The 24,246-nt window shown below is 46.8% G+C and overlaps 1 protein-coding gene across 1 annotated transcript in view; it reads left to right on the top strand.

Moving 5' to 3' along the window:
• Window positions 1–24,246, top strand: part of Nid2 (nidogen 2) — a 57,268-nt gene that overhangs the window by 14,178 nt on the left and 18,844 nt on the right. Inside the window, exons 4-11 of the mRNA XM_013154658.3 lie at window positions 634–1,382; window positions 11,002–11,151; window positions 11,464–11,709; window positions 13,426–13,626; window positions 14,712–14,939; window positions 19,469–19,612; window positions 20,453–20,581; window positions 21,391–21,534. Coding sequence (XP_013010112.1) covers window positions 634–1,382; window positions 11,002–11,151; window positions 11,464–11,709; window positions 13,426–13,626; window positions 14,712–14,939; window positions 19,469–19,612; window positions 20,453–20,581; window positions 21,391–21,534 — 1,991 coding nt within the window. The remainder of the gene's footprint in view (window positions 1–633; window positions 1,383–11,001; window positions 11,152–11,463; window positions 11,710–13,425; window positions 13,627–14,711; window positions 14,940–19,468; window positions 19,613–20,452; window positions 20,582–21,390; window positions 21,535–24,246) is intronic.

Here is a 24,246-nt window from a genome sequence, read left to right as displayed (position 1 = left end):
AGTATTTGGCTTTCTGATGTAATGTACAGCAGGGTAGCTATTTAGAACAGGGCTTTGGTGCTAGCAACTGAATTGAATTCAGGCTCTACCACCTATGAGTTATGTGATCTCAAGAACAGTAACTCTCTCTAAACCCACTTTCCCTTCAGTAAACTTAGGTGTGACCACCGTCCCTACCTGGTAGAGTGGGGAATGTCACACCCTTGGTACGGAGGCTGGCACAGGACCACAATGTGCAGCGCACATGACCCTTTATGTGTCTGGCAGTATACTGGAAGCAGAAATGTTCTTGAGCGTGTTACAGATTTTCAGACAATCGGGGAGGGCGATATGAAATATTTTCGTACTCCCTGTTTGTTTTCAAATAGATTTTTAGGCCAAACATTTGGCTTTTATAACTTGATGGCACGGCATTCTAAAGGTAACATGCAATAAGAGATATTTTACATAAAAATTCCAGTATAACCCTTTCAGTTACCATGAAGCCTGCTCTGATGGTGTTTTATACCCCAGGAAACCCCTTGATCTGATCTTAACATTAACAGTCTTTTGGTTTGAAGCTAAAGTGCTCACTTTGCCGGAAGAAGGTGAGCGGATATTTTTGTTAAGATTAACTGTTTCCTTTCTATTTAGACTAAGCAATATGGGGATCCCCGGAGTGTGGGCCTTTCATATTGGGAGCAGCTCCCCGCTGGACAACTTCCAGCCCGCCACAGTGGGAGGAGAGCTCTCTGCAGCCCGCCCTGGGACACCCAGGGAGCACCCCACCAGCCACACTGCGGCCCTGGAAGGTGACTACACAGAGGGCAATCTGGATTATTATGACGAGAATGAAGAGGAGGTTGAATACCCCCCAAGTGAACCAGGGGAGACGGCGGACAATCACAGCAGAGTGGATGTGTCTTTCGAGTCCAGAGGCGACATGGGCCCCCTGGGAGGGGGGCTTTCTCCCCCACACCCTGACCTGGCCTCCTCTGTGCCCCACCCAGCACCTGCTGTCTGGCCATCCCACCCTGAAACAGAATCTGCCAACTCGGACCCTTGGGGCAAACAGACAGCACCTCTGGGAGGCGAGGAGACCTCGGGTATAAAAGGCCACGTGCAGCCTTTGGATCAGGAAGGGACCCAAGGCCCAGCTCTCTCAGAGGTCCACAGAGAATCCCTGGCTCCTTCCCAGGAGGGCCCAGCACCCCAGCCTGGAGACAGAAGCAGCGTCCAGCCCTACTCCGAGGCAAGGCCCGAGCCTTCAGGACCCGAGCATCCTGCAGCCCACCCCCAGGAAGGGGAGCTTCCTAATTACGCAGGGCCAGGCCATACTCCGCTGGTGGGTGGAGAGAGGCCGGTGGTCGGAGTGGAAGATGAGATCAGTTCCAACACGGAGGGTAAGTGTGTCAGAAACACTGGTGGCAACGTTTCATTTTTAAAATGTTAGTTTTGGCTGGGTGTGGTAGTGCACACTTGTGATCCCAGCACTCTGGGAGGCTGAGATAGGAGGATCACAGATTTGAGCTCAGCCTGGGCACGTTATCAACTTAGCAAGACCCTGTCTCAAAATCCAAAAAACAGTAGGGAAATATGTAGCTCAGTGCAAAGGCCCTGGGTTCAATCCCAGTACTACAGAAAAAGAAAATGAAAAGTTGGTTTTGTGTTGAGTTGTGATTTTCCTCTCAAGGGTGAACAGTTTAGCAAGAAGGTTGGAAATTATTTTCACTCCCTGTGTTTCAGGAGATAAATTTCCTTTGCCGAATGAATCCTGGCTGGCGGATTCTGGTTGGAGTCTCTTGACCATTAATAAGGCATTATAAAGGAAAAATAGGCCTCAGGAAGTGAGCAGGGAAGAGCTGGGCTGCTTGGCCAGCTCCACTCTCCAGTGTAAAGAAGAATTTCAGTTTGGAGGCGCAGCAGAGGTGAAGTGTTCCGAGGCCTGGTGCTTCGCTGTGCAGCACAGAGGAGCAGGCCACCTTTGTACCCGCTGATGGGTCAGCCATGAGCTCCCCTCGGTGGGAGATTCTGCGCCATGCATGGGCGCTGGGAGCCCTTGGGGAGAGAAGTGACGCCCACCTGTGCTTGTTGTCCGTCCTGGTACAAGGCCATGCAGCTGTGGCGTCCTCCTCCCCGGAGCCTTGCTCTGCTCTTGTGACTCACTGCACAGCTGGAGCACGGGAAGCCAGGGAGGGGACGAGGAGGAGAGGCAGGGCTCGGTCAGCTCAACCCAGACCCCTGCCCGGGCTTTTCTTCCAAGGGCAGCCTCCTGGGTCAGCTCTCTCTCCTGGCCTGAGATGTAAGACGCTAGTGGGAAGCTGACCCCCAGTGCTTTTCACGCTTAGGGACAGCTGTCAGACCTCTACCAGGAGGAAGAGGCTGGAGGCTAATGCGGCTTCTGAACCTCTGCTGTCTTCTGGGCTTTTCTGTTTTTCATCTGCTTTGTGACAAAACTATGCTGCCCTAGCAGAGAGGGCCTCCTGGGTTTCTCTGCAGCTCCAGGCTGCAGGATTTTGCTTAGAGAGGTACTTATTTCAGGGGAGAAAATAACGTATGTGTGGGCGGATAGTTTGTAATGGCTGGAGGGAAAACATTAAGCCTCCTATTTAAGTCTTCATCTTGGCTGCCTTGAGGGAACTCATGTAACTCCAAGCCTCTGATGTCTCACATGTTTGTTGGGAGGATTAAATGAGATAATGTGTGTGAAGTTCTTGGTGTTTGCAGCGCAGTGGGGTCTGAAAAACTGGTGACAGTTATGTAGAAGATGTAAAACGGCGGGCATGGATGGAGATTGGGTAAGAGAAAGAAGCATGAGCTTATTCAAGAACTTTGTCTTAACTGGAGTCTGAGGAGCCACATTGCTGTAAAGTTGAAGATGCTGTAAAGTTTTAGAGGAAGGCTTGAGAACCTTTCCATTCTCTAACAATCTCCAGAATTTCCACCCTGTGTTCTCTCTCGCTAAAAAGATTCTAAAGTCAAGTAAAAATTTCCACCCAGGGATTTGGAGATAAAGATGCATTGCTCAATGGCTTTTCATTTGTGGATTGTGATTTCCTGTCCTGGGAAATCTTGGGAGTATTAAAAAGCAGACCCACGAAGTCATGTGTGCAGGTTAAGAAGAGGCCGTCTACACGGTGCTGAGATGTGAGAGGTCGGGGTCTCAGAAGTTATGGAGTAGTAACTGCAAGCAACACTGGGAACCGAAAGGGAAGCCTTAACCCTTGTGGCACGTGGACTATGACACTTGTCAACCACGAGATGTGAATGTAGTCTGCTGGCATCTTGGAAATGGCCAGATGCATGTGCAAAACAGGAGTAATGCACGGAGACACTTGGGGGAAAAGCTAATTACAAGTTTTAAAGTCTTGGATGTAAAAAACCCCAGATTTTTAAAAAAGAGATTTAGGACAATGTATGAAGTACAGGAATATGCAACCGGTATAGACACCTTTTCTTTTGCCAGTGAATTGTGTATGGGGCCCTACAGGTGCATGGGGTGAATGTGGGCTCCCTGGGAAGCGGGTGGGCATACATGGTAGAGACTACAGAGTGCTGCCCACTGAGACCAGCCATGTGGCCCGTGCCTGGCCATTCCTACTGGTGGAGCAGAAAGTGTCCAGGTTTGGGACTTGAGCTAGATTCTATCTCTTCGACTTGGTATTCAGCTCTTTAGTGTTCAGAAATCTAGATTCTTTTGTGGTTATGTCTATACCAGGCAAGAATGTCCCAGTTGCTCCCGGGTTCTGGCCCCAAGTATATGACTTGCTTTGTTCTCTGTTCATAGAGCTCAGAGCCAGCAATGCAGTGGGTGGAAGCCACTTGCCTCGTAAGAGACAGAGCAGGCTACAGCAAAGCCAGGGAAGAATGAGGGACAGCTGTAAGGTGCCCTGGGGAGGCCTGAGGGGCAGCACTGGCTTTGTTGCTGTAGGCAGAGAGGCCTGGGAGAGGGAGGAGGGCTTTGGTGAGGGCTTGGAGTCAGAACTACACTGAGGGAAGAAATGGGGACCATGTGAAAATACTCTGGACAGAGGAGCGATGAGAGTAAAAGAATGGGAGGGGGGCATGGGGAGGGGAGAGGAGGAGAAAGAGAGCGGGTGGGCACCGGAGGAGCTGCCTGCAAGGCCTGAGCAGGCTGGGCAGGGAGTGGTTGCACTGTGAGTGGTAGACAATGCAGTTGGCTTACCTGGGTCTCAGATGCTCGTAGCCTACTGAGGTGCGGCTACTGCGAAGCTGAATTGAATCTGGGTCTGCATGAAGGATGAGGAAGAGAGGGGGCACCTGGCCTTGATAGGGGCTACAGGAAGGTGCTCTTTACCCCAGGGCGAGTTCCAGCAGGCTCTGTGTCCAGGGCTGTCCTCCAGGCAGGGGGTCCAGCCTGGGGACACCCCTAGATTACTGACAATGCAGATGGAAGCCCCATCCCCATGTAGACACAGCATGGGAAGTGTTTTTGAAAAGGTCTTCTTCCTTTTCCAGAAGTGGAGAGAGAGTCTGAGAGTGTATGACAGAGGCTGTAGACGGCCACCCCTGGGCCTGATCGCTGTTTACCCCCAGCATCACCGGGTACCACCTATGTGGGGTGCAATCAAAATTCACAGTGAACATTTAAATTTGAAAATTTTATTACAGTAAAAGACACATCATCAGTAATTCCCGTCAGAATACTGTTCCTCGATTCCAACACGTTTATTCCACCATTCTTGGTACTTTCTGGAGGTCTTTGTAAGAGAGGACCTCCATAGGGTACAATCAAAAGTACAGTGAGTGCTGCTGGGTGCCTCCAACAGAAAGTTCAGATTTAAAAAAGCATCATGGCGTGTCCTCACTTGGTCCTTGGATCTGGCATCTTGTGACTTATGGTTTTTCCCTAAAGTCAAAATGATCAGGAAAGGGAAATATTTTGAGCTGATTCAGGACATGAAAGTAGCTACAATGGCACAACTGAAGACATTCATGAAAGAGGACTTCCAGAAATGCTTTAGACAGTGGCAAGAATGATGGGATAAGTCTGTTCAAGATGAGAGAGTATATCTGAGAGGAATCAATGAAACTACGTCTTTTATTGTAATAGTTAAATAAAGTACGCATTTACTGTATGTCTTAAATCACATCTCACATATTAAAAGTAAACCACTATGGAAACTGGAGGGAAAAGCATGCTATGCCCTGGATGATGCAGTGGGCTGTGGCTTTCTAGGTAGTCCACCTTCTGATTGGTAGGAACACTTTTCTGGTTGGCAGAAAAAAAAATCTGCCCTGCAGTGAAAATGCTGGTTCTTTGTCTTGAAGTAGTCACAAAAGTTGTCAGAAGTAAAAGTCTCTCCAGCTGCCACGGGGCAGCCTGAACACCGAGACCTCTGTCCCCCTGCAATGGGGAGCTTGGGCCACACCATGGACCCTGCATGGTTCGTGTGGCTGCTCCGTGGTAGCAGGCAGGCCGAGGACTAGAGCAAGTGTAGAAGTGTTTCTGGAAAAATGAGGGTGGCAGGATGGGTCAGGGTACATGCAATGGAGACTTTTCTATTTTTGTTAAAAACTCCCAATTAGGATAAGTTGCAAGTATTTGGCAGTGTCTTTGCTTTTCTCTTATTTCTCTTTCTATTAAAGGACACGAGGAAAGTGTATCTTTAAAAACTCATTAAATGGAAAAAAGAAGTGAGATTAAAAAAAACCAAACCCTCCTGTTAAGATTCCTTTAGCAGCTGTCAGACGTCAGCAGAGGGACCTGTGACAAATTGAGCTCATGCCCAGCAGCCTCTGCCCTCCCAGTGGGCACCGAGGTGCCAGCTGACTTGATTGCTGGGTCATTTTGAGTCCCGTGATAGAGTTCCCTGGGCTGTGTGGTCAGGAGAGGAGGTCACAGAGCAAAAATCATGTTTCGGAGGTGTACATGATTAGCGGCCACCTAACTGACTGGCCTCTGGTTGGAAACACTGTTTTCCTCTTCCTCCTCTACCTTCCAGACCAGAATTGGTGCATGAAAGCCAGGGCCCTCGCAGGCATGATGTTCCCTGATCCTGAGTATTGCTGGTGTAGTGGAAAGAGCTGAGATTTAGACTCAGAAGCCCAGTTAATTTCTGTGAGCTTCAGGAGACACTACCTCCTTATCATAATAGGAAGAAGGTGTGGACATACATTCAAACAGACGGGTGACTGCTGAAAAGAAAAAGCAGTGCTTTGTGTTTGGGTATGCGTATCTCATCTTCAGAGATCCAGATCTTGATTCCTCCAGCATCTGTGAGTCTAAGGAAAATGCCCACAGAAAGCTGAGAAGTCACGTTGGCCAGAAGGCTGGCTCCTCTTGCTCTGGCTAGATAGGCACGTGTAGGGTCATATGTTGAGTTCCAGTTCTCCCCTTTCATCAGTTAGGGACCCACTGCTGTCCTTCTGCATACCTCTGCTAAAGCATCTTCATGGCACATTCTTGAGGATCAAAGCACAACCGGGCCATCAGCACTGAGCTCTGCTTTTCAGGTCAATGGCTGTGAATGAACGAAGGAGCAGCCCAGGACAGTAGCCCAGCCCAAGAGCTGTTCATTAGTCAGCTTCAACTCATTACTACACGAAGGAGCAGCATGAATATCCTGGGTATCTACATCTCAGCCGTAGATCCCGGTGGGGGAAGGGGAGCTAAAGTGCAGATTCTCGAGATCCACCTAGAGAACTGGAATTAGTGGGTCTCAGAGTTTGCATTTGAACTGACATTTCCGGTGACCCTAACTCAGTGATTCTCAGAATCCACAGGGAGAATTGCAGCTTTCTCTGTTAGGGTGAGAAGGTGCCCAAGGTGCCAGGCCAGGTGCCCAAGTTGCCATCTAGGCTAGGGTGACAGTCCCTGCTGCTCCTGACCCCCCTCCCCACCCTGATCTAGCCCCTCTACAGTGAGCACAACTCCACCCTCCTGGTTCCTCCATGCCAAGATGTGAATGTTACGCTGGACTCCCCTCTTTTCTAACAGCCCACATCTGGGCCATCAGCGAACCCTATTGGTTCCACCTTCCTCATAGCCCAGATCTGGTACCTTCTCAAGGTCTAGCCAGCGCAGTCCCAATCTGCTGGAAGTCAGATCAGTCACTTTTGAGCAGTTTCCCAGCTCAATCGGAAGCCCAAATCCTTCCTGAGCCCCTAGTAGTGGCCCAGCTACCTCTGCCCTCCTCCCATTTGCACTTCCTGCCCAATACTGGGAGTGCCCTGCCTAACTCACCCAGGAGGCTCCCTTCCCCACCTCCAGCAGACCTCTGCCTAAGGGTCACCTTCTCCCATTGCCCATGCATTGAAGAGTGAAGGCATCAGCCCATCCTCCCCTCCCCTTCACTGCTCTGCTGAGCCCTTAACATATCTGCTGTGCTAAATTCTGCACTTGTTTATTGACTGCTGCTAAGACAATGTAACCTTCAGACCAGGAATTTCTGTGTCTCATGATCCCAGCTCCATCACTGATATTTAAACCAGGGCCAGACCTTGGAGGAGTACACACTAAAGGCTGCCTAGTTATTAAATGAATAAATAAAATTGCAAGAGGTGGGGCTGGGTATTTAACTCAGCAGCATAAGCACCTGCCTTGCAAGTGTGCAGTCCTGAGTTCGATCCCCGGTACCAATAGAAAAAATATTGCAAAAGGTATGTAGTTTTCTCCTGAGGCGCTGCCACCTTAAGTGTGCACATCTACGTGTGCACCCACGTGTCAAGGAGTGTGTGGAAGGGGCATTACTAAGGGCGCTAACCTTTCTCTGTTGTGGCTGCTGCGGTGCGCGTGCTTGGCTTAGCAAGTTTCACCCTAAAAAGCAATTTTCCATAAAAAAAGATTCCCAGGTTAGCTTACCAATAACTAATTAACTCATCATAATTAGACTTTGGAGTCTCCCAGTGGCTTTTTGTGGGAGCTGGAGTGTTCCTTATTTTTGTGGTCCTGGGGTTGATCCCAGGGGTGCATAGCACTGAGTTGTGTCCCAACCCTTGGTCTTTATTTTGAAATCAAGTCTTGCTAGGTTGCCCAGGCTTGCCTCAGACTTGAGACCTCCTGCCCCAGCTTCGCAAGTGGGTGGAACTGCAGGTGTGCACTATACACCAGGCTTGCTGTTTTCATTTTATAGAAAAACATGACTTGGTGTCTAATGAACTTGTTACCCTATGCATAGTTGCAGGTGTAACTTGCTGACTGTGTTGCTGTGCCTCTTTTTACCTGTGTAAAAGCTGTGGATACACTAGATTTTAAGATATTTAACCTAACTCTGAGGACCTAAGTCTCTCCCCCCCCACCTCTCCCTGTTTCATAATCTAGTTTTAGAGAAGGAAATGGACCAAAGAACAAGATTTCCCAATAATAGAAATTCAGAGACCCCAATACAAATCGTTTCCTTAATTTGCAGACAGAACAATGTAGAAGCTGGTTTTATTTTTCCCTGAATGTCCTGAAAATGCCTACCATTTAGACCTCCATCAGGTTGCCTTTTTGCCTTAGCACTCAGAGGAATGTAAGAAAAAAAATGTGATTTCGCCAGTGCTGATGTAAGGTGGGTCCTGATTCATAGGTGAGGAACCCAGGCACCGTCTGGTTTGTGCAAAGCCTGAAGCTGCCTCTGTCCTGTCCCCTTACCCAGGAGCCTGATGACAAATGATGCTTTGCACTCAGTTGTGACACTCAGAGTTGGAGAAGTCTGGACCCAGGTTCCATTTATTCTCATGACTCAACTTTCTTCTCTTTCAAAACAGTGTAGATGGTGATACCATTTCTTGACAGTGACCTCTGTAACATTTTTACCATGTCCCATTCTGCCCTTTTCTGCCTAGAGTTTCATCATTTGCCAGTTTAAAAAGTTATACCTGTCACTTAACCTATTTTACAAAAGTTGAAGTCAAGCGTGGTGGCTCATACCTGTAATCCCAGCACTCAGGAAGCTGAGGCAGGAGGATTGTTGCAAGTTCGAGACCAGCCTGGACTACAAAGTGAGCTCAAGCCAAGCCTGAACTGCATAGAGAGACCCTGTCTCAAAAAAAAAAAAAAAGTTGAATTTTGTCTAATTTTCTATTTTTATCAACTGGAATTCCTCAGCGAAGCCTTCAAAGCCTTATAAAACCAAGCCTTGGGTCACCAGCTTCATTTTTACTGTGTTCTTAGTCACATTTTCCACTTCAGTCAAGGTCATCTGTGTGACCCACTCAGCTTGCTGGTTTTTAAGGATATGTGAGGAGCATTTGTGTGTCTTCAAATTGCTGCTTCTCATCCGTGCTTTTTCTAGTATGCTGTCAAATTCATCCCCATAATCCCTGCTTTTTCCTACCTGGAAGACTGATTCATAAAACCTCACTCAAAACTTTCTTGCTGGAGCCAGCATGGGCTTTGTCCAAACTCCTAATCTTATCCTTATGTGTAACGGAGTCCCACTGGAGATGAATAAAGAGCAGCAATGTAGGTTCTGGAGCCATAAGCAACTAAGATTCTGGGTTCGAATCCACCTGTGTCACAAGTTGGGTGAATTCAGTCGGGTGTGTCACTTACCTCCTCTTTGCCTCAGTTTCTCTATCTGTAAAAAAGGGATTAAAACAATGCCTGCTACCTGGGCTACAAAGTGAGCTCAAGCCAAGCCTGAACTGATTAAGAGTTACAGTTGATGGAAGCCTATCTGTGTGTATCAGGCACCATCTAAATGTTAACTTTAGCTGCTGACCCAACTCTTTATATTGACTGCTTTGCTGAATACATATATGGTGCCTTCTCTTCTTTCATTAGTTTCTGTTCTTGCCTGCAATATTTGGTATTAATATTTTGATTTCTTCTCCTGTTTTCTCCTTTTAAGCCTAGACCTGGATCACAATTGTGACCCAACAGAGGGGTGTCCTCCATCCTTGGGATCTGACCCCCCACACCAGCACCAGCATGTTGTACTGCAATTCTTTGCCACTTTTCTTTTTCAGGGTGCTCCTGGAGTCTCCTACGCATCCCATCTCCTCCTCAGGACCCAGGTGGAGGAGTGCACAGCCAGACTGCCTCCTGGTGGTCATGTTTGGGATTGGCACATTCCCCACGATCCTGGGAAGCAGCACCCGTGGGTTCATCTGTGACCTCCCATCCACACCTCATTTACCTTAGCCATTCCCTTGATGGATGGTGGCATATCCCCCAATGTCCTTGTTTTTCTGGAACACAAACAGCCTTTTTGCTTTTTTTCTTTTTCTTAAATGGTCAGAGTAAGTGGAGACGGGAGCAGCAGTGCTTGGAGCGTCAAGCATACCTGATCCACCATACCTTTCAAGGCAATCTGTGACTGTAGCCCAAGCCTGCTGGTATTACCTGAAATCCTGCTTGTGCCCTACCTTCTCCAGGCACCTTGTAAGGACTGAGAGGGTTTTAACAGCTTAATTCCCTGTTCCTTTCCCCTCTTCCCTCCCTCCTCCCCACTCTGTAATGTAGATGTATATGCAAGTTTTAAGGCTTTTTTTTTGGTACCAGGGATTGAACTCACACCCTCGCACTTGCCAGGCAGGCACTTACGCCACTGAGCTAAATCCCTAGCAAGTTCTTCTTTGTCCAAATCCAAACTTCTAGGTCGAGACACTATCGGTTCCTTTTTAAAGTTCAAGGTTCCCTAAAAGCAGAAAGAAACTTAGACTCCAATTGTTAGCTTATCCTTTGTCCTTCTCTTAGCGGGTATTATATTGGACCGTGCACAATTGCTGGTATGTGGCATCTTTAATCCACAGAATTGGCAGTTTCCTAGGTCCACACCAGCGTATGCATATTTCTGGGTTCTCTCCCAATCTGCGCTGCAGCCTTATTTTAGTTCACCAGCCTTGCAAGAAGACCCAAATGGCAGCAGTAAGCGGTGCCTCTTGCCAGAAGACAAAGCAAGTTAACCTCCTGGACTGAATGTTATTCCTGTCTCTTCGACTTCAAAAACCTCTTTGTTTATTACAATCCAAATCGGTGTCACAGACCAGATGCCGCTCCACGGTGAAGCTTGGCAGCCATGGTGCCAGAATCACTCTGTGGACCTAATGCAAGCCTGTTTTATTTTTCAGTCTTTACGTATAACTCTGCCAACAAGGAAACCTGTGAGCACCACCACGGCCAGTGCTCCCAGCATGCCTTCTGCACGGACTATGCCACCGGCTTTTGCTGCCACTGCCAGTCCAGGTTTAACGGAAATGGGAAGCACTGTCTGCCAGAAGGTGATTAATGGCGATTTCAAGCCCTAGAACCTTGCAGATGCTGAATAAATGTTGGAGGAATGATTTGGTTTTGTGCTGATTCCCCAATTTGAAGATACCCAGAAATGTATCCTCTGGTTCTCAAAAAAAAAGAGATTGCAGACAGTGCTCTTTCAAAATGGATCATTGGTTGGCTAAGCAGTCATTTGGAGGGCTTGGTAGAGCATGAGCGTGGGGAGTTTTAAATGGAATTATTTTGCACACTTGTTTATTGCATGCCTACTTAGTTATTGCAAACCACCCCCAGCTTGGCTGATGGATTTTGTCTCCCAGGAGCACCTCATCGCGTCAATGGGAAGGTGAGCGGTCATCTCCATGTGGGGCACACACCTGTGCACTTCAGCGACGTGGACCTGCATGCGTACATTGTGAGCAACGATGGCAGAGCCTACACAGCCATCAGCCACATCCCACCACCAGCAGCCCAAGCCCTGCTCCCCCTGACGCCAATTGGAGGCCTGTTTGGTTGGCTCTTTGCGTTGGAGAAACCAGGCTTCAAGAATGGCTTCAGCCTCACAGGTGAGCAAGGCCCTGGGAGGGGCCGATAATCTGCTTTCCGAGGTGCTTCTTGGGGTGGCGCCTGGAGTTCATACTCAGGGGAGAAGGGTTTCTGACTCTGCAGCCCAGATGTGTAGTTGTTGTGCAGAGTCCATTGGGAGTGATTTGGGTTTGCACAACAGATTTTTTGAAAGACAGTGATTGCTTCTAAATGTTCTTCTAGCTGTTGAGAAATAGGAAGATTCTACTAGCATTTGTGTTCTTTTATCCCAATTTGTTCAAGTATATTTGTTTCAGGCTGTGTTTGAGTTATTGGGTACAGATCTGTCAAGTAGGAGTACAAACAACAACAACAACAAAACAGACCTATCAGGCACTTGGAGATGATTTTACTGCCCTCTTCTCACCCTCCCCCTTTCCTCTTTTCTTTCCTCTTTCACCCTCTTCTCACCCTCCCTTCACCCCGTCCTGTACTGATAGGGTCAGTGCATTTCAGCATGGACCTGCACATGGATCTCCTTTCTGGCTTGTGGGAAGGCAAATTCTGACCTAGGAGGTCAGTGATTCTGTTCTCCAACAGGTGCCCAGGAGCCAAGATCTCTTTTTGATAGCAAGAGGGTAGGGGATGATTTTTGGCCTCTGTTATGGATCGTGTCTTGGTGTCCCCCCAAAGCCTCATGTGGTCATGAGGGGGTCTTTCAAAGATCTAGAGTTTCCTATTGATTCGTTGTCTAGCACTGGAATTGGCAGTGTGAGTACTATACCTGCCCCAGGTAGGTAGCTTACATACAATATAAGGGAGGCAAAGCAGTTTGCTCCCCTCTTTTTCTCTTTTTTGCTCTTATTGGTTGTGGTATCTGCCAAGAACAGTTGCACCTCAGCCATGCCACTCTGCCTTGGAGCCAGTTGAGCATGGACTGAAACCTCCATAAACTGTGAGTTAAATAAATCTTTCCTTTCCTCATTTTGGGTATTGGGTATTTTATCTTATCAATGAGAGAAAAGTAACCAATACAGCCTCTCACATACCCACCTAGGAAGAGCTTTTTTTCTTTATTACATGAAAAATAAAGTGCTTTGGAAAAAAATTCTTTCCCCATCTCCTACTTTAGAGCCAAATGGCTGTTTATACAGTATCTTGCCTTTAATCAAAATATTTGAATAAACCCTTGGTTCAAAAGTAGATAAAATATAATATAGCAATTTAAGTTTGAACTTCAGATAAATAGTGAACTTTTTAAAATATAAGTATGCCCCAAATATTACATGAGACATATATGAAAACATACATTGTTTATCTGTAATTCAAGTTTAATTGGATGTTCTGGTTTATGTTTTTTTTGTGTGTGTGTTTTGATTTTGTTTACTCTTTTGTGTTTGCCAATTCTGGCAACCTTAAAGAAGTCAAGGATGTTTGTGAGAGTTTAGTTTTCACAGAATACAAGCCCCTGCACAGAGAAGCAGTGTGAGGGGAAGGCAGGGTACAACCACTCTGGAATAGAAAAGTTGTGAGCTTAAGGAACCAACTGGAAATAGGATTTGGTTTGGCTGGGCAATAATCTCCTGAGGCAGCATCTCTCACAGTGGTAGAAATCAGGTAATCATTCATTTTTGCAGAGCAGGGTGTGCAGCCCATGGCCTCTTGTACAAAGCAGATTCCACCACTGGGCCACAGCCCCAACAGTAGAAGTCATCAGCCTCTTTTCACATCTGTGTGGATTTTCTTTCCCTGTCCAGGTGCTGCCTTTGTTCATAACGCGGAAGTGACTTTCTACCCAGGAGAAGAGAGGGTTTGGATCACTCAGACTGCCGAGGGACTTGACTCAGAGAACTACCTGATCATGAAGACCAACATCCAAGGCCAGGTGCCCGCCATTCCAGCAAATTTCATGGCCCACATCCCACCCTACAAAGAGCTTTACCATTATTCAGACTCGGGTACGTGTAACCAGTGATATCTACCAAATGAGGATAGTACCTGCCTCACCAGTTACCACAGTTCTGAGGATTACATGAGTAGCTACATGGAATGTTCTAGAACACTGGCATCTCAAATGAACTTAGTATTCTTTTTATTCTTATGAAATACATAGCGTAAGTGAGCAGAGTCCTAGCTATCCTACACTGGAACATCAATATCCTTACTCAATACTTAGTAATAGTATCAACAACAACCCGGTCTATGGAGTCAGGAGACAGAATTCACATCCTGGCATTTAAGATCTATGAGAGAAGATCATTTAACACTCGTGTCTTCTTTAGCATGAAAATAAAGGCATATTTTCTGTCTACATTACCTAGTTTATACTTGTGCAGGAGGTGGTGTATCCTGTAAAGTGTTACCTGCATGTAAAATATGGCATGGTCGCGGTAGCCAATGTGTGGTACCCCTGGAGTCATATCTGTCCTCTGGGCCGGGCTTCATGCATGGTGTGAGGGCCGGAAGCTGGACAGGTGACACAGGCAAACCTGGACCATGCCCAGAATGATCCAGAGCTGTGTAACTGACCTGCACTCTGCTCCCAGCAAGCCTCTCCCTTCTCAGAGGTGTGCAGCCTCGCCAAGTGAGACCTTGGGAAGCATCGCTCTGTGCGGTGTAGGGGACAGGAGGTTCAAAATTCTGGGTGCAGAGTCAGAGGGATTTGAGTTCCAGTTCCCACTCTCCATGTCCCAGTCCTGCACCTCGGCCTCTGTGAGTCTCTGCTCCCGTGGCAGTAGTGCCATGATGACAGTGCCAGCTGCTGAGGTGTGAGCAAGGCAGGATATCTGCAGGATCATTTACTCCTTACAGCTCGTGGTAGTAGCAACTGTAGCACCTCCTCCTTCCCAGCCCTGGGGAATTGCATCCTCTGGGTTTCCTGGGCTTCCCTTGCAAGTTTCCCACACAAATGCAGGGAGTTCCCAAGTGAATATGCGCCAGGAAGTGGGTGAAGAGTGTGTGAGTCTAACCCACCCCACGTAAAACCCTCTGCACTTTGTATTTTAAAATATTTAACAGTTCGCCTGTAAAATGTCTGTTACAGCTGTGACTGTCACAAGTTCCAGAGACTACTCTCTTACCTTCGGAGCCCTCAACCAAATGGGCTCGTACCGCATCCACCAGAACATCACTTTCCAGGCTTGCAGGCACGCTGGACGCCAAGCCGTCCCCACCCCCCAGCAGCTGTCGGTGGACCGTGTCTTTGCCTTGTACAGTGAGGATGAAGGAGTGCTCCGATTCGCTGTGACCAATCAGATTGGCCCGGTGGAAGGTAAGGTTTCTCAGTTTTATTAGTTTATTGTTGAGGTCTCGGAACAATGTGCAGAGGTAAGCATGGGTTCGTGAGTGCCAGGCCCTGTGTTAGGTGCTGAGTGTAGGAGTAAATAAAGCAGGGGCCCTGCCTTTGAGGTGGAGTGCTGTGTTCAGGAATAGAACTGGAACTTGTAGCACAGAGGCCCTGCCAAGGTTGGGGAGCAATGCCAAGTGCCCGAAGCTGGTCTCTGGTGACCCCAATAGTATGTGCTGCTCACACTAATGCTTGTGCACGCAGAGGGGCCAGGCTGGGCAAGGGACAAGCATTGTTATCACTGTGACAAGGCCAGGGAACTAGGAGCCTAGCTTGGAACATGGAGCCTAACTAGGAAGACGTCCCCCCAGGAACTGACATTTTTAGTAAGTGTTTAAAGGATGAGAAAAATTTCACCAAAACAAGGTGAGCAAAAAAGTGCCTGGAAAAATAAAGTGAAAATTTCATGTGTGAAAAACCCACTGTGACATCATGCTTCATGGTGAAAGACCGGATGCTTTCAAGACCAGCCAGAGACTTCGGCTGTCTGCCTCTGCCCCTGCATCTAACCCAGTTCTGGAAATAGCCAGAACATGAGATAAGACGGGTCTAAATTGGAAAGGTAAAATTAAAATTGTCTCTAGTCTCCAACGATGTAATCTACCTCACTGCATATACAAAAATCAACTCGAGATGAGCCAAAGACCTAAATTTAAGAGCTAAAACTTCTAGAAGAAAACACCATGGTTATGTTTTTTGTGATCTTGAAATTGCCAGTGGCCATGACTCTGAAAGCACAAGCATCAAGACAAAAAAAAAAAAAAAAAAAAAAAAAAGAATGCCTTCAAATTAAAAAAAAAAAATTGTGCTTTGGAGGCCATTAACAAAGGAAAATACAACTCACGGGATGGGAGCAATTAAATTATATTTAATAAGGGGTTTGTTCTAGAATATATGAAGTACTGTTCTAAATGAAAGAAAAATCCAATTAAAAGATGGGTAAAGGCTGTGAAAGAACATTTCTCTAGAGACACTCAAATATCCAATGAGTAAAAAGAGTTCAGCATCATTTGTCATCAGGGAAACGCAATCGAAACCACAGTGAGATGCTACTTTACATCATATGGATGACTTAAAAAATACCCAAGCATTAGGTGGAGAACTGAGACCTCCTTCACTGCTGGCAAGAGTGTCAAACAGTGCAGCTACCCTGAAAAACAATAGCAGTCTCTCAGAAAATTTACACAAAGTTACCATTTGATGGCAATACGAAACATTATAGGTCCAAGAGAAATGAGAACTTAATTCAAAATTCATAGAAGCATCCTAAATGTCCATCAGCTGCTGAACACACAGAAAATAGTCTTAAGTCCACACAATGGAACTTTGTTCAACCACAAAGAGAAATGGACAGGCTGCAACACAGATGAGCTTTCAAAGTGTCACGCAAAGTGAAAGAAGCCACATGCACACACGCACACATGCTTGCACGCACGCATGCACACACAGAGCATGTTGCATGATTTCATTTATATAGAATTTCCAGAATAGGCAAATCCACAGAGACATCAGGTGAAAGGTTGCCCAGGGCTGAGAGGGAGGAGAGGGAGAAGGCATTAATAGCTAACATGTACAGGCTTCCTTTGCGGTAGTGAAATGTCCCAGTGGTTGAGGGTCCCCGGGTATGGAGCCATGGTTTCCCTTGGTTTAGATGCAGAATGATCATCTTTCCCAGTGAGTAATCTGAGCTTGAAACATGCTGTCTTCCCTGCCACCAGTCAGTCCCCAGCTGTTCCAGCTTCCAGGGGGCTTGGTGGTGGTTTACGATGTCCTAGAACAAGACCCAGGAACACTTCCTGTCTAGAGGTCCTTTCGGAGGGCTTAGATCTAGGGCAGAGGGCTGTGCAGTGAAGCTCAACTGCTGTTCCTTTAAGGAACTCACTCTTCCCACTTGCTTAAATGAGCAAATTAGTTCCAGATCCTTGTCAGCGTGATGAGGCTGAACTGCAAGGTGGCCTGGGAAGGGTACTGTTGTTCTTATTGTGATAGGAGGAAAGTTAATCGCCACAAGGACTGAATAGTGAAAAGACCTTAGAAATGTATTCTGAAAATATCTGGAGGTGTGAAGATGTAGTTCAGTCCTACAGTGCTCACTTAGCATCCCAGAGGCTCTGGCTGGAGCCTCAGCACCACAAAATCTGTGTATTTTATGTTTAGAAGCAAAGGGCTCCGTACTTGGCCTAATGCTCTGCTGTCAGTGAAATACTTAAATTTTTTGACAGTAGGCTCTGATTTTTCATTTTGCAATGGACTCTGTGAATTATGTAACTGGCCCTATCTGCAAGTAATTTTAATCCTAGCACACAATCAGGGACATTTTCTCCTTAATTTCACGTGTCATCGTGTATATCGTCCCAAGATGGTAAGTCACCTCTGAAGTGCCTTTAAAGTTTATCTTTCTCTTCATGCCTCGCACGGTGGCAAGCTTTTGCCATCTCTGTGCACTTACTAATCTTTGTTGGAATGTACCGCGGTGAAATTTTGATGCTGCGAAGTACTAAGAAGGCTCAGTGTTCGTATTTATAAATTAAAACATTCTGAAAATGACTTTCCCCTTTGGCAAGGTATGCCAGGCATTTTGCACAGAATCTTCTCCTAAAATGGAGAACTAGTGACGAGGGAGAATCAGGTTCTTGTCTTCCACTGGGTCTTCGGTGAGGACATGACCCAGCTGTTCCCAGTTACAACACATGCTGGGTCTGATGCCAGAGCTTGGTCTACACCCCCAAGTTAACTCAGCCACTGCAGCCCCAGTGCTGTGCTTCCTTCCTGTCTGCCAAAAGGCCAGAGCAAAAGATTTCCAAGGACATCTGCATGGTTAGGGGGAGCTTGGCTTGTGCTGGGATAAGCTCTTGAGGTTTAAGAAGTGTCAGAGTTCTGTGGTGGTCTTTTATTTTGGCGAAGCTTCCATCGCTGCAGTCCATGGCACTGAGGTGAACTGAGGACAAACCACAGCTCTCCTTATTCTCAGGCGGTAATAATGGGGGAGGGGGGCAGTTATTGTGCTACAGGAATGTGAGGTGATTTCCTGTAAAATGGATGCTGGGAATTTACCAGAAAGTGAGGGTGCCTCAGCTAAGGCATCTTAGTCGACAACAGACTACAGAGAAAATTGGAGGGGTCGGGATTTGGGCAGTGGGGAGATGGGCAGATGTCCTGAGGACTACAAGGAAGCCCGTCTAGGAGGCAGGCTACAGCAGCAAGCACTGGGGTGTGGATTGAGAGCTGCTTTGGGCAGGTCTCACCTGTGTGAGGTCAGCTGGGTGGGAGATGGGTGGGATAGAGATGGGAAGGATAGAGAATCCAGCAGGGGTGGCAGGGACGAGGTGCAGCTACAGCTGCAAGGAGCTGGTTTCCAGGGAACTGTCCAGAGCAGAAGGATGTGGAGTATCAACCAGCCTTGCAATCTTTTGAGTCTCAGAATTAATTGCAGGAACTGAGACAGAGCTAAAACCTCCAGCGAGGATGACCATGGCCTCGCTGAGGGCGAAACAAGGGACGCAGTCACTGGATACCTGCAGACTGTGTGGGGGTCAACATCCAAATGCAATGCGTTGGGACTTAGGGTCAGTTTATACCTGCGGAAACTGAAGTAAACAAATACCCAAAGTTTTGATTCACCATCTGAGCACGGAGCTTCTTCCAACACTGCTGTCTTTGCCGGCTTTGATGTGCTGACCTTATAAAGTTCTGGCAGGAAGCATGGGCCACAGAACGAGGATGTCTGCATTTTTATCTTATTGTGGTTCCATCCACCTTGTCTGGCTGTGCAACTTGAGGTTTCCCGGCCTCTGATAAAGATACAGTAATAATACTTCCACTACACTGTAGTTAATGAGTGCTCCAGGAACATGAACCGTTATGTTGTATCTAGAACAGAGTTCGTTAGGGAAGATTTCAGATGTTTCTCATCACTACATCACCATCCTGGATGGATCCATGACGAAGGTAAATCCTGAAAGCAAGACTTTTAAATCATACCATACCCATAGACTTAGTGAATTTTACTGAGAGACTATCCCCAATCTAGAACCAGAAATTTGAATACCGAGTCCCTGTCGAAATAATTCCTGTGTGACTTTGGGTGATTTTCTCCACGTCCCTGACTGACTGTCCTTACCTGGGAAACAGTTATCCTGAGAATCATCGCAGATAGAGAAAAAGCTCTTTTAAATGGAAGCAGATGTTGGATATTTTCATTCCCTAGATACGAACCTAGCAAAAGCAAGAAAAACTCGTCTACAGGACAGGCAAAAGGAAACCACTCTGGAATTTAAACCCGAGGTGCAGATAATCCAGTCGAGCTTTGCATGTGCATGATTTAGTAGTCCCCAAATGTGACACAACGCACGTGTGCATGCAGGCAATTCCAGGGTTCTTCTTTCCACGTCCTTCCCCGCGCATGTCATCTGTAAGCCCACCAGCTTGCATCTATTTTCTCTCCACCCATGCAGTGGACTCAGAGCCCATTCTGGTGAATCCGTGCTACGACGGGAGCCACACGTGTGACTCAGCAGCTCGGTGCCACCCGGGAACTGGTGTGGACTACACCTGCGCATGCGCGCCCGGCTACCAGGGCGATGGGCGGAGCTGCGAGGGTAAGAGCCCCTCCCCACCCACCATGGCGGTCGCCTGTCCCTTGTGTTTCCTTTACCACCTCCACCTTCATGTGTAGGGACGACACGTAGCTGCAGTCTCTGATAGCCGCCGATGGACACTTTAGCAGCTGTTAATTGGAATACGATTATGTAAAAACTAAAATATTGTGCTTTGGATTGAGGCTGTAGAAAGGAAACATGTTTTTGCAATTCGCAGATATTTTAAGGTTTATAATTTTGACTTTGACTAAGTAGTTCTTAGATTTCCTTAAAAGGCATGTTTTCAGTTTCTTTACATTTCCGACATTTTGTTTTCTTCATCTTAGATCCCAAAAAGCAACTAGAAATTTCTTCATATTAGAAAGACTTGTTGGTGGACTTTTTTTTCTAAAAAGCTATTATTTTAAACACCTAAAGAATTCCTAAACTAGTCTTTCAAGGATGAGCTCCTTGTGGCTTTTGCTGCATATGCTTAAAATGAACTTTTACTTCTTCTTCTTTTTTTTTTTTTTTTCTTTTGAGACAGGGTCTCTCTATGCAGTTCAGGCTGGCCTTGAGCTCACTTTGTAGCCCAAGCTGGTCTTAAACTTGCAACCATCCTCCTGTCCCAGCCTCCGAAGTGGTAGGATTACAGGCGTGAGCCACCACGCCCGGCTGAATTTTTACTTCTGATCACCTGCAATTTACATTCATTCCTGTTGCTTAGAAACCCTTCACCCTGCTCCTATTGAGTCCTTCTACTTTTAAGTCTCATAAAAGCATCTTAGCAGTGGGAAGACTGAATTTTCTTGTCCTTCTGGCACCCTTGATTTCAACTTTTCTGTTCTTATTTCTTCTTAGATGTAAATGAATGTGCGACGGGCTACCATCGCTGTGGCCCCAACTCTGTGTGTATCAACCTACCAGGAAGCTACAGGTGCGAATGCCGCAGTGGCTATGAGTTTGTAGAAGACCAGCGCATGTGTGTCTGTGAGTACCAAAATTGCTTTGTCTTTTGATCACAGTGGTGCTCAAACTTGCTTTTTCATTCGGCTGTCCAGAAGCTCTGCTCTTTGATTTTCCTGAAAACAGCACATATGGTGGAATAACCCATGTCTCTGGTTTAGTTTAGCCCTGTTTGTTGAACAATTTCCCCATAACTAGATGTTTTGGTGATGAGGTGTGAGAGGACCTTCTCAGAGGACCAACAAGGCTGTGTTGTATCTTTCTAGTGAATGTCAGCTTTGGGTAGAGCTTACATAATACTTAATTTAGAAGGAGGTTCTAGATTTTTGATTCAGAAGGCTTGTCTCACATGAGGATCCAAAGACCCTTATCCATAAGATACTCTTCCATGGTTCTGAAACAGGCTTTGGACCTTAAAATGGATCCAAAAGGACTAGAATTTGAAGGTCATCCCACCAGTAGAGCTAGATGGTAATGGAGAAGATATACATTTTAAGTCAATGTGATGATAAAGAGGCAGTGGTGATAGACACTCTGAGTTTGTGTGTGTGTGTGTGTGTGTGATTGGCAGTTGCTTGTAGACTGAATGACTTTAGTCAAGGTCTGTTTGGATGACTGATTTTTCACACCTAGTACTTTAACCTCAAAACCATATGTGCTTCACAAATTTTTATATGCATAGCAGCCATCCATGAAGGTTGCTAACTGAGATTTCCACTGTGGCCCTGTGAGCCCAGGTGTTTGTGTAGCCCACACTGTGGGTGGTCTGGGAGGAGCAGGGCTCAGTCATTCAGAACACTGAGCTGTTGAACGTCTTGGCCTTCTTTTTCCAGTGATCGCCCCTCCTCCCAACCCCTGTGAGGATGGCAGCCACAACTGTGCCCCTGAGGGGCAGGCCCGCTGTATTAACCACGGGGATGGCACGTTCAGCTGTGCCTGTCTGCCAGGCTACACTGGCAGTGGATACCAGTGCTCTGGTGAGTATCTGTGGGCCAGCTGTGGGGACCTTGGAGGCTGCTGGATGCACAGATCCGCAGAGATGGGGGGACCTCTCTCCTTTGCCTCAGACAGCTTTGGCATTGCCCAAAGAGAAAAAGACGTCCCTGGAGTCAGGAAGGGAGGCCCAGGATGACTTCCTGGGACAAGACATCCCTCGAGTTCCCAAGAGCTGCTGCTGGCTTTAACCATCTGCTCCTTGGAGCTGGGGCTCAGCTGGAGGGATAGTCGCACATGAAGTTCTTTCTCTCTCATTTTTTCCATCTCTCAAACATCTGATGAAAAGAAGTTGGGGGGCTGTGTTACTGAGGGAGGCCGTGTTACTGAGATCTGCTGTGAAGATCTCAGGAATCACAGGGTCCTTAGCACATCAGCCCTGGGGTCAGGTGCATGGCAGCGGGTACAGACTGCCAGGTGTCTGCCTCAGCCTCCCAAGTGCTGGGATTACAGATGTGCGCCACTGTTAGTTTATGTAGCCTTACTATAAAACACCTGTATTAAGGTACTACCAGTCTAGTTTTATGAAATTTACACTTAAAGAGTACAACCACCTCCTATCAGGGGCAGTCGTAGGGTACCATACATGTGTAACTTTTAAAAAGCTTATCCCAGTAAAAGACACTTTGCTAAGAAGATGGGGTGTGTCTGAAGCAAGGGAGAGTGTTTTGCATACTGTGAGGGAGATTGATGGCAATGTATCTTTTCTATAATACAGTTTTAAAATTCAACATTCGCTGTGTTTGTGTCACACTTGTGTTTGTTGCTGAAACACTTAAATTGGAATGATTACATTATATTCTAGTTTAGTCACCTTGGGAAATACTGCATGATGTCTTAAAGATAAGATTCCGGGGGGAGGGAAGTAAAGTGTGTGTTGTGATGATCTCTTTTTATATTTGGAGAGCTTCTTTCTCCTTTGTTTCCTTTACCTTCTTTCTTGCTCGAAGTCTCGCTCTCCCTCTGTCTCTTTCTCGTCTCTCTTCCATCCTTCCTCCCTCCCCTTCCTCTCTTCCTCTCCCTCCACCTGCAGTGGATATATGCTTCACAGAGGGAGGATCAGCTTTGAAGGTGTGGGGGTCAGGAGGGCATACCCAAGCCTGACTGTAGAAATAATGCTTTTCCCACCCCGCTGGAATTTATACAGTGCCATCGAAGCTACCGCCAGCTGTAAGAAACGAGAAGGCACAGAAAACAAAAATCTCACCTGTGGAATTTCATATTGGCTGCTCAAGTTGCCGAGATGGTGCTTTTAGGGTATTTAGTCCTTAGCTTAAAGCAAGATAGTGTAAATTAACTGCAACATAGGTATGCTGACTATTAATCAGAATGTTAATTTAGGTTGGGTACTTCTTGCTTTTATCATTTTGGGGATCATTTTCTTTACCTTCTCTCATGTCTTCTTGTCCTACAAGATTTTGGTGACTGTCTGGGATCATAGCAGGACCCTGACATTGGCTGCTTTCCAGGTTGAGAGTTTTAGGGTATTGGCATTCTTGATTGTAACTGCCCTCTTGCTTATGTCATTTTCAATGTTCCCTATTTGTCTCTGGTCCTCTCCTTATCTCTGGAACTCACAAACATAAAAATACTGTATATACCACACCCATCAGTTGCTTCCCTGGGTATTAGTGTCTTGGTCATTTTTCTTGTCACTGGGACACAAAACTCAACACCCACAACTTACAGGAGGAGGGGTTTATTGTTGTTCACATTCTCAGTCCATGATCAGCTGGCTCCAAGGCAGGAAGGGCTTGAGGAGGTAAAACTACTCACTCTGTGGCACATGAGAAGCAGAGAGAGAGAGGGATCACACAGGAAGAATGACCTCACTTCCTAACAGCAAGTCAGCTATAGCATACCTGTGATTCGGTCACCTTCCAAACACATGAGGATTGGGGGCCACTTTAGATCTAAATCATAACAATTAGCTATCAGTTGCTGTATAACAATGCCAGAACATATAAGTTACCCGTGGGTCAGGTGGCTGATGTGGGTTAGCTGCACTGTGCTTTGGGACCCCTCTAGAGGCTGCCAATGGGTTCCTGGTGGGCAGGGCTTACCTTGGGGACCAGAGATACTTCTGGTGATGAGTGGGCATGGGAACTGTTGGGCTGAGACTTCAGCTCCTTGGTGGCTGCTGCCAGTCTTCCGTTTTGCCACGTGGGCTTCTCTACCATGACAGCTTGATTTATTCACCCTGGTGAGATGAAGTCTACTATAAGATGGGGGTCACTATTGCAAAGATGGCCTCTCATCCAAGTCACTTTATTGTACTGGTTACAAGTACGTTACTCAAAGGAGAGGGATTATACAAGAACCTACCACTGATAGGGGCCCCTGGGGGCCATTGTGGCACTCCTCTCACAGTTAGTCCCATGTGATAGCCTTCTGAGTGGCTGGCTTATGTGGAAGTAGAGAACAAATTGTCATTTTTCTGACAATCCTGCATAAATTAGGCAGGAGTAATCAAGATAGTAATGCACAACAAGCTTACCGTGTGTTCCCGTGTAAGTGTATGCTCCTATTTACAGCTGTTCCCCGGTATACATGTGTCTTGATGACCAGGGATCTTGGATGGAGGTTCTGTTTTGTGAGAAGTGTGTATTCTCAAGTCGCACCCCCTTTTACTCCACCAAACTAACCGTAGGAGGGAGTGTGGGCTTTCCTCCAGCTACAGTGTTTTTCAAAACCAC

Source organism: Cavia porcellus, unplaced genomic scaffold (assembly GCF_034190915.1).
Source record: "Cavia porcellus strain 051 isolate PalLab524CR breed Dunkin Hartley unplaced genomic scaffold, mCavPor4.1 scaffold_1, whole genome shotgun sequence".
NCBI lineage: Eukaryota > Metazoa > Chordata > Mammalia > Rodentia > Caviidae > Cavia > Cavia porcellus.
This window is presented reverse-complemented; position numbering and strand designations above follow the sequence as displayed.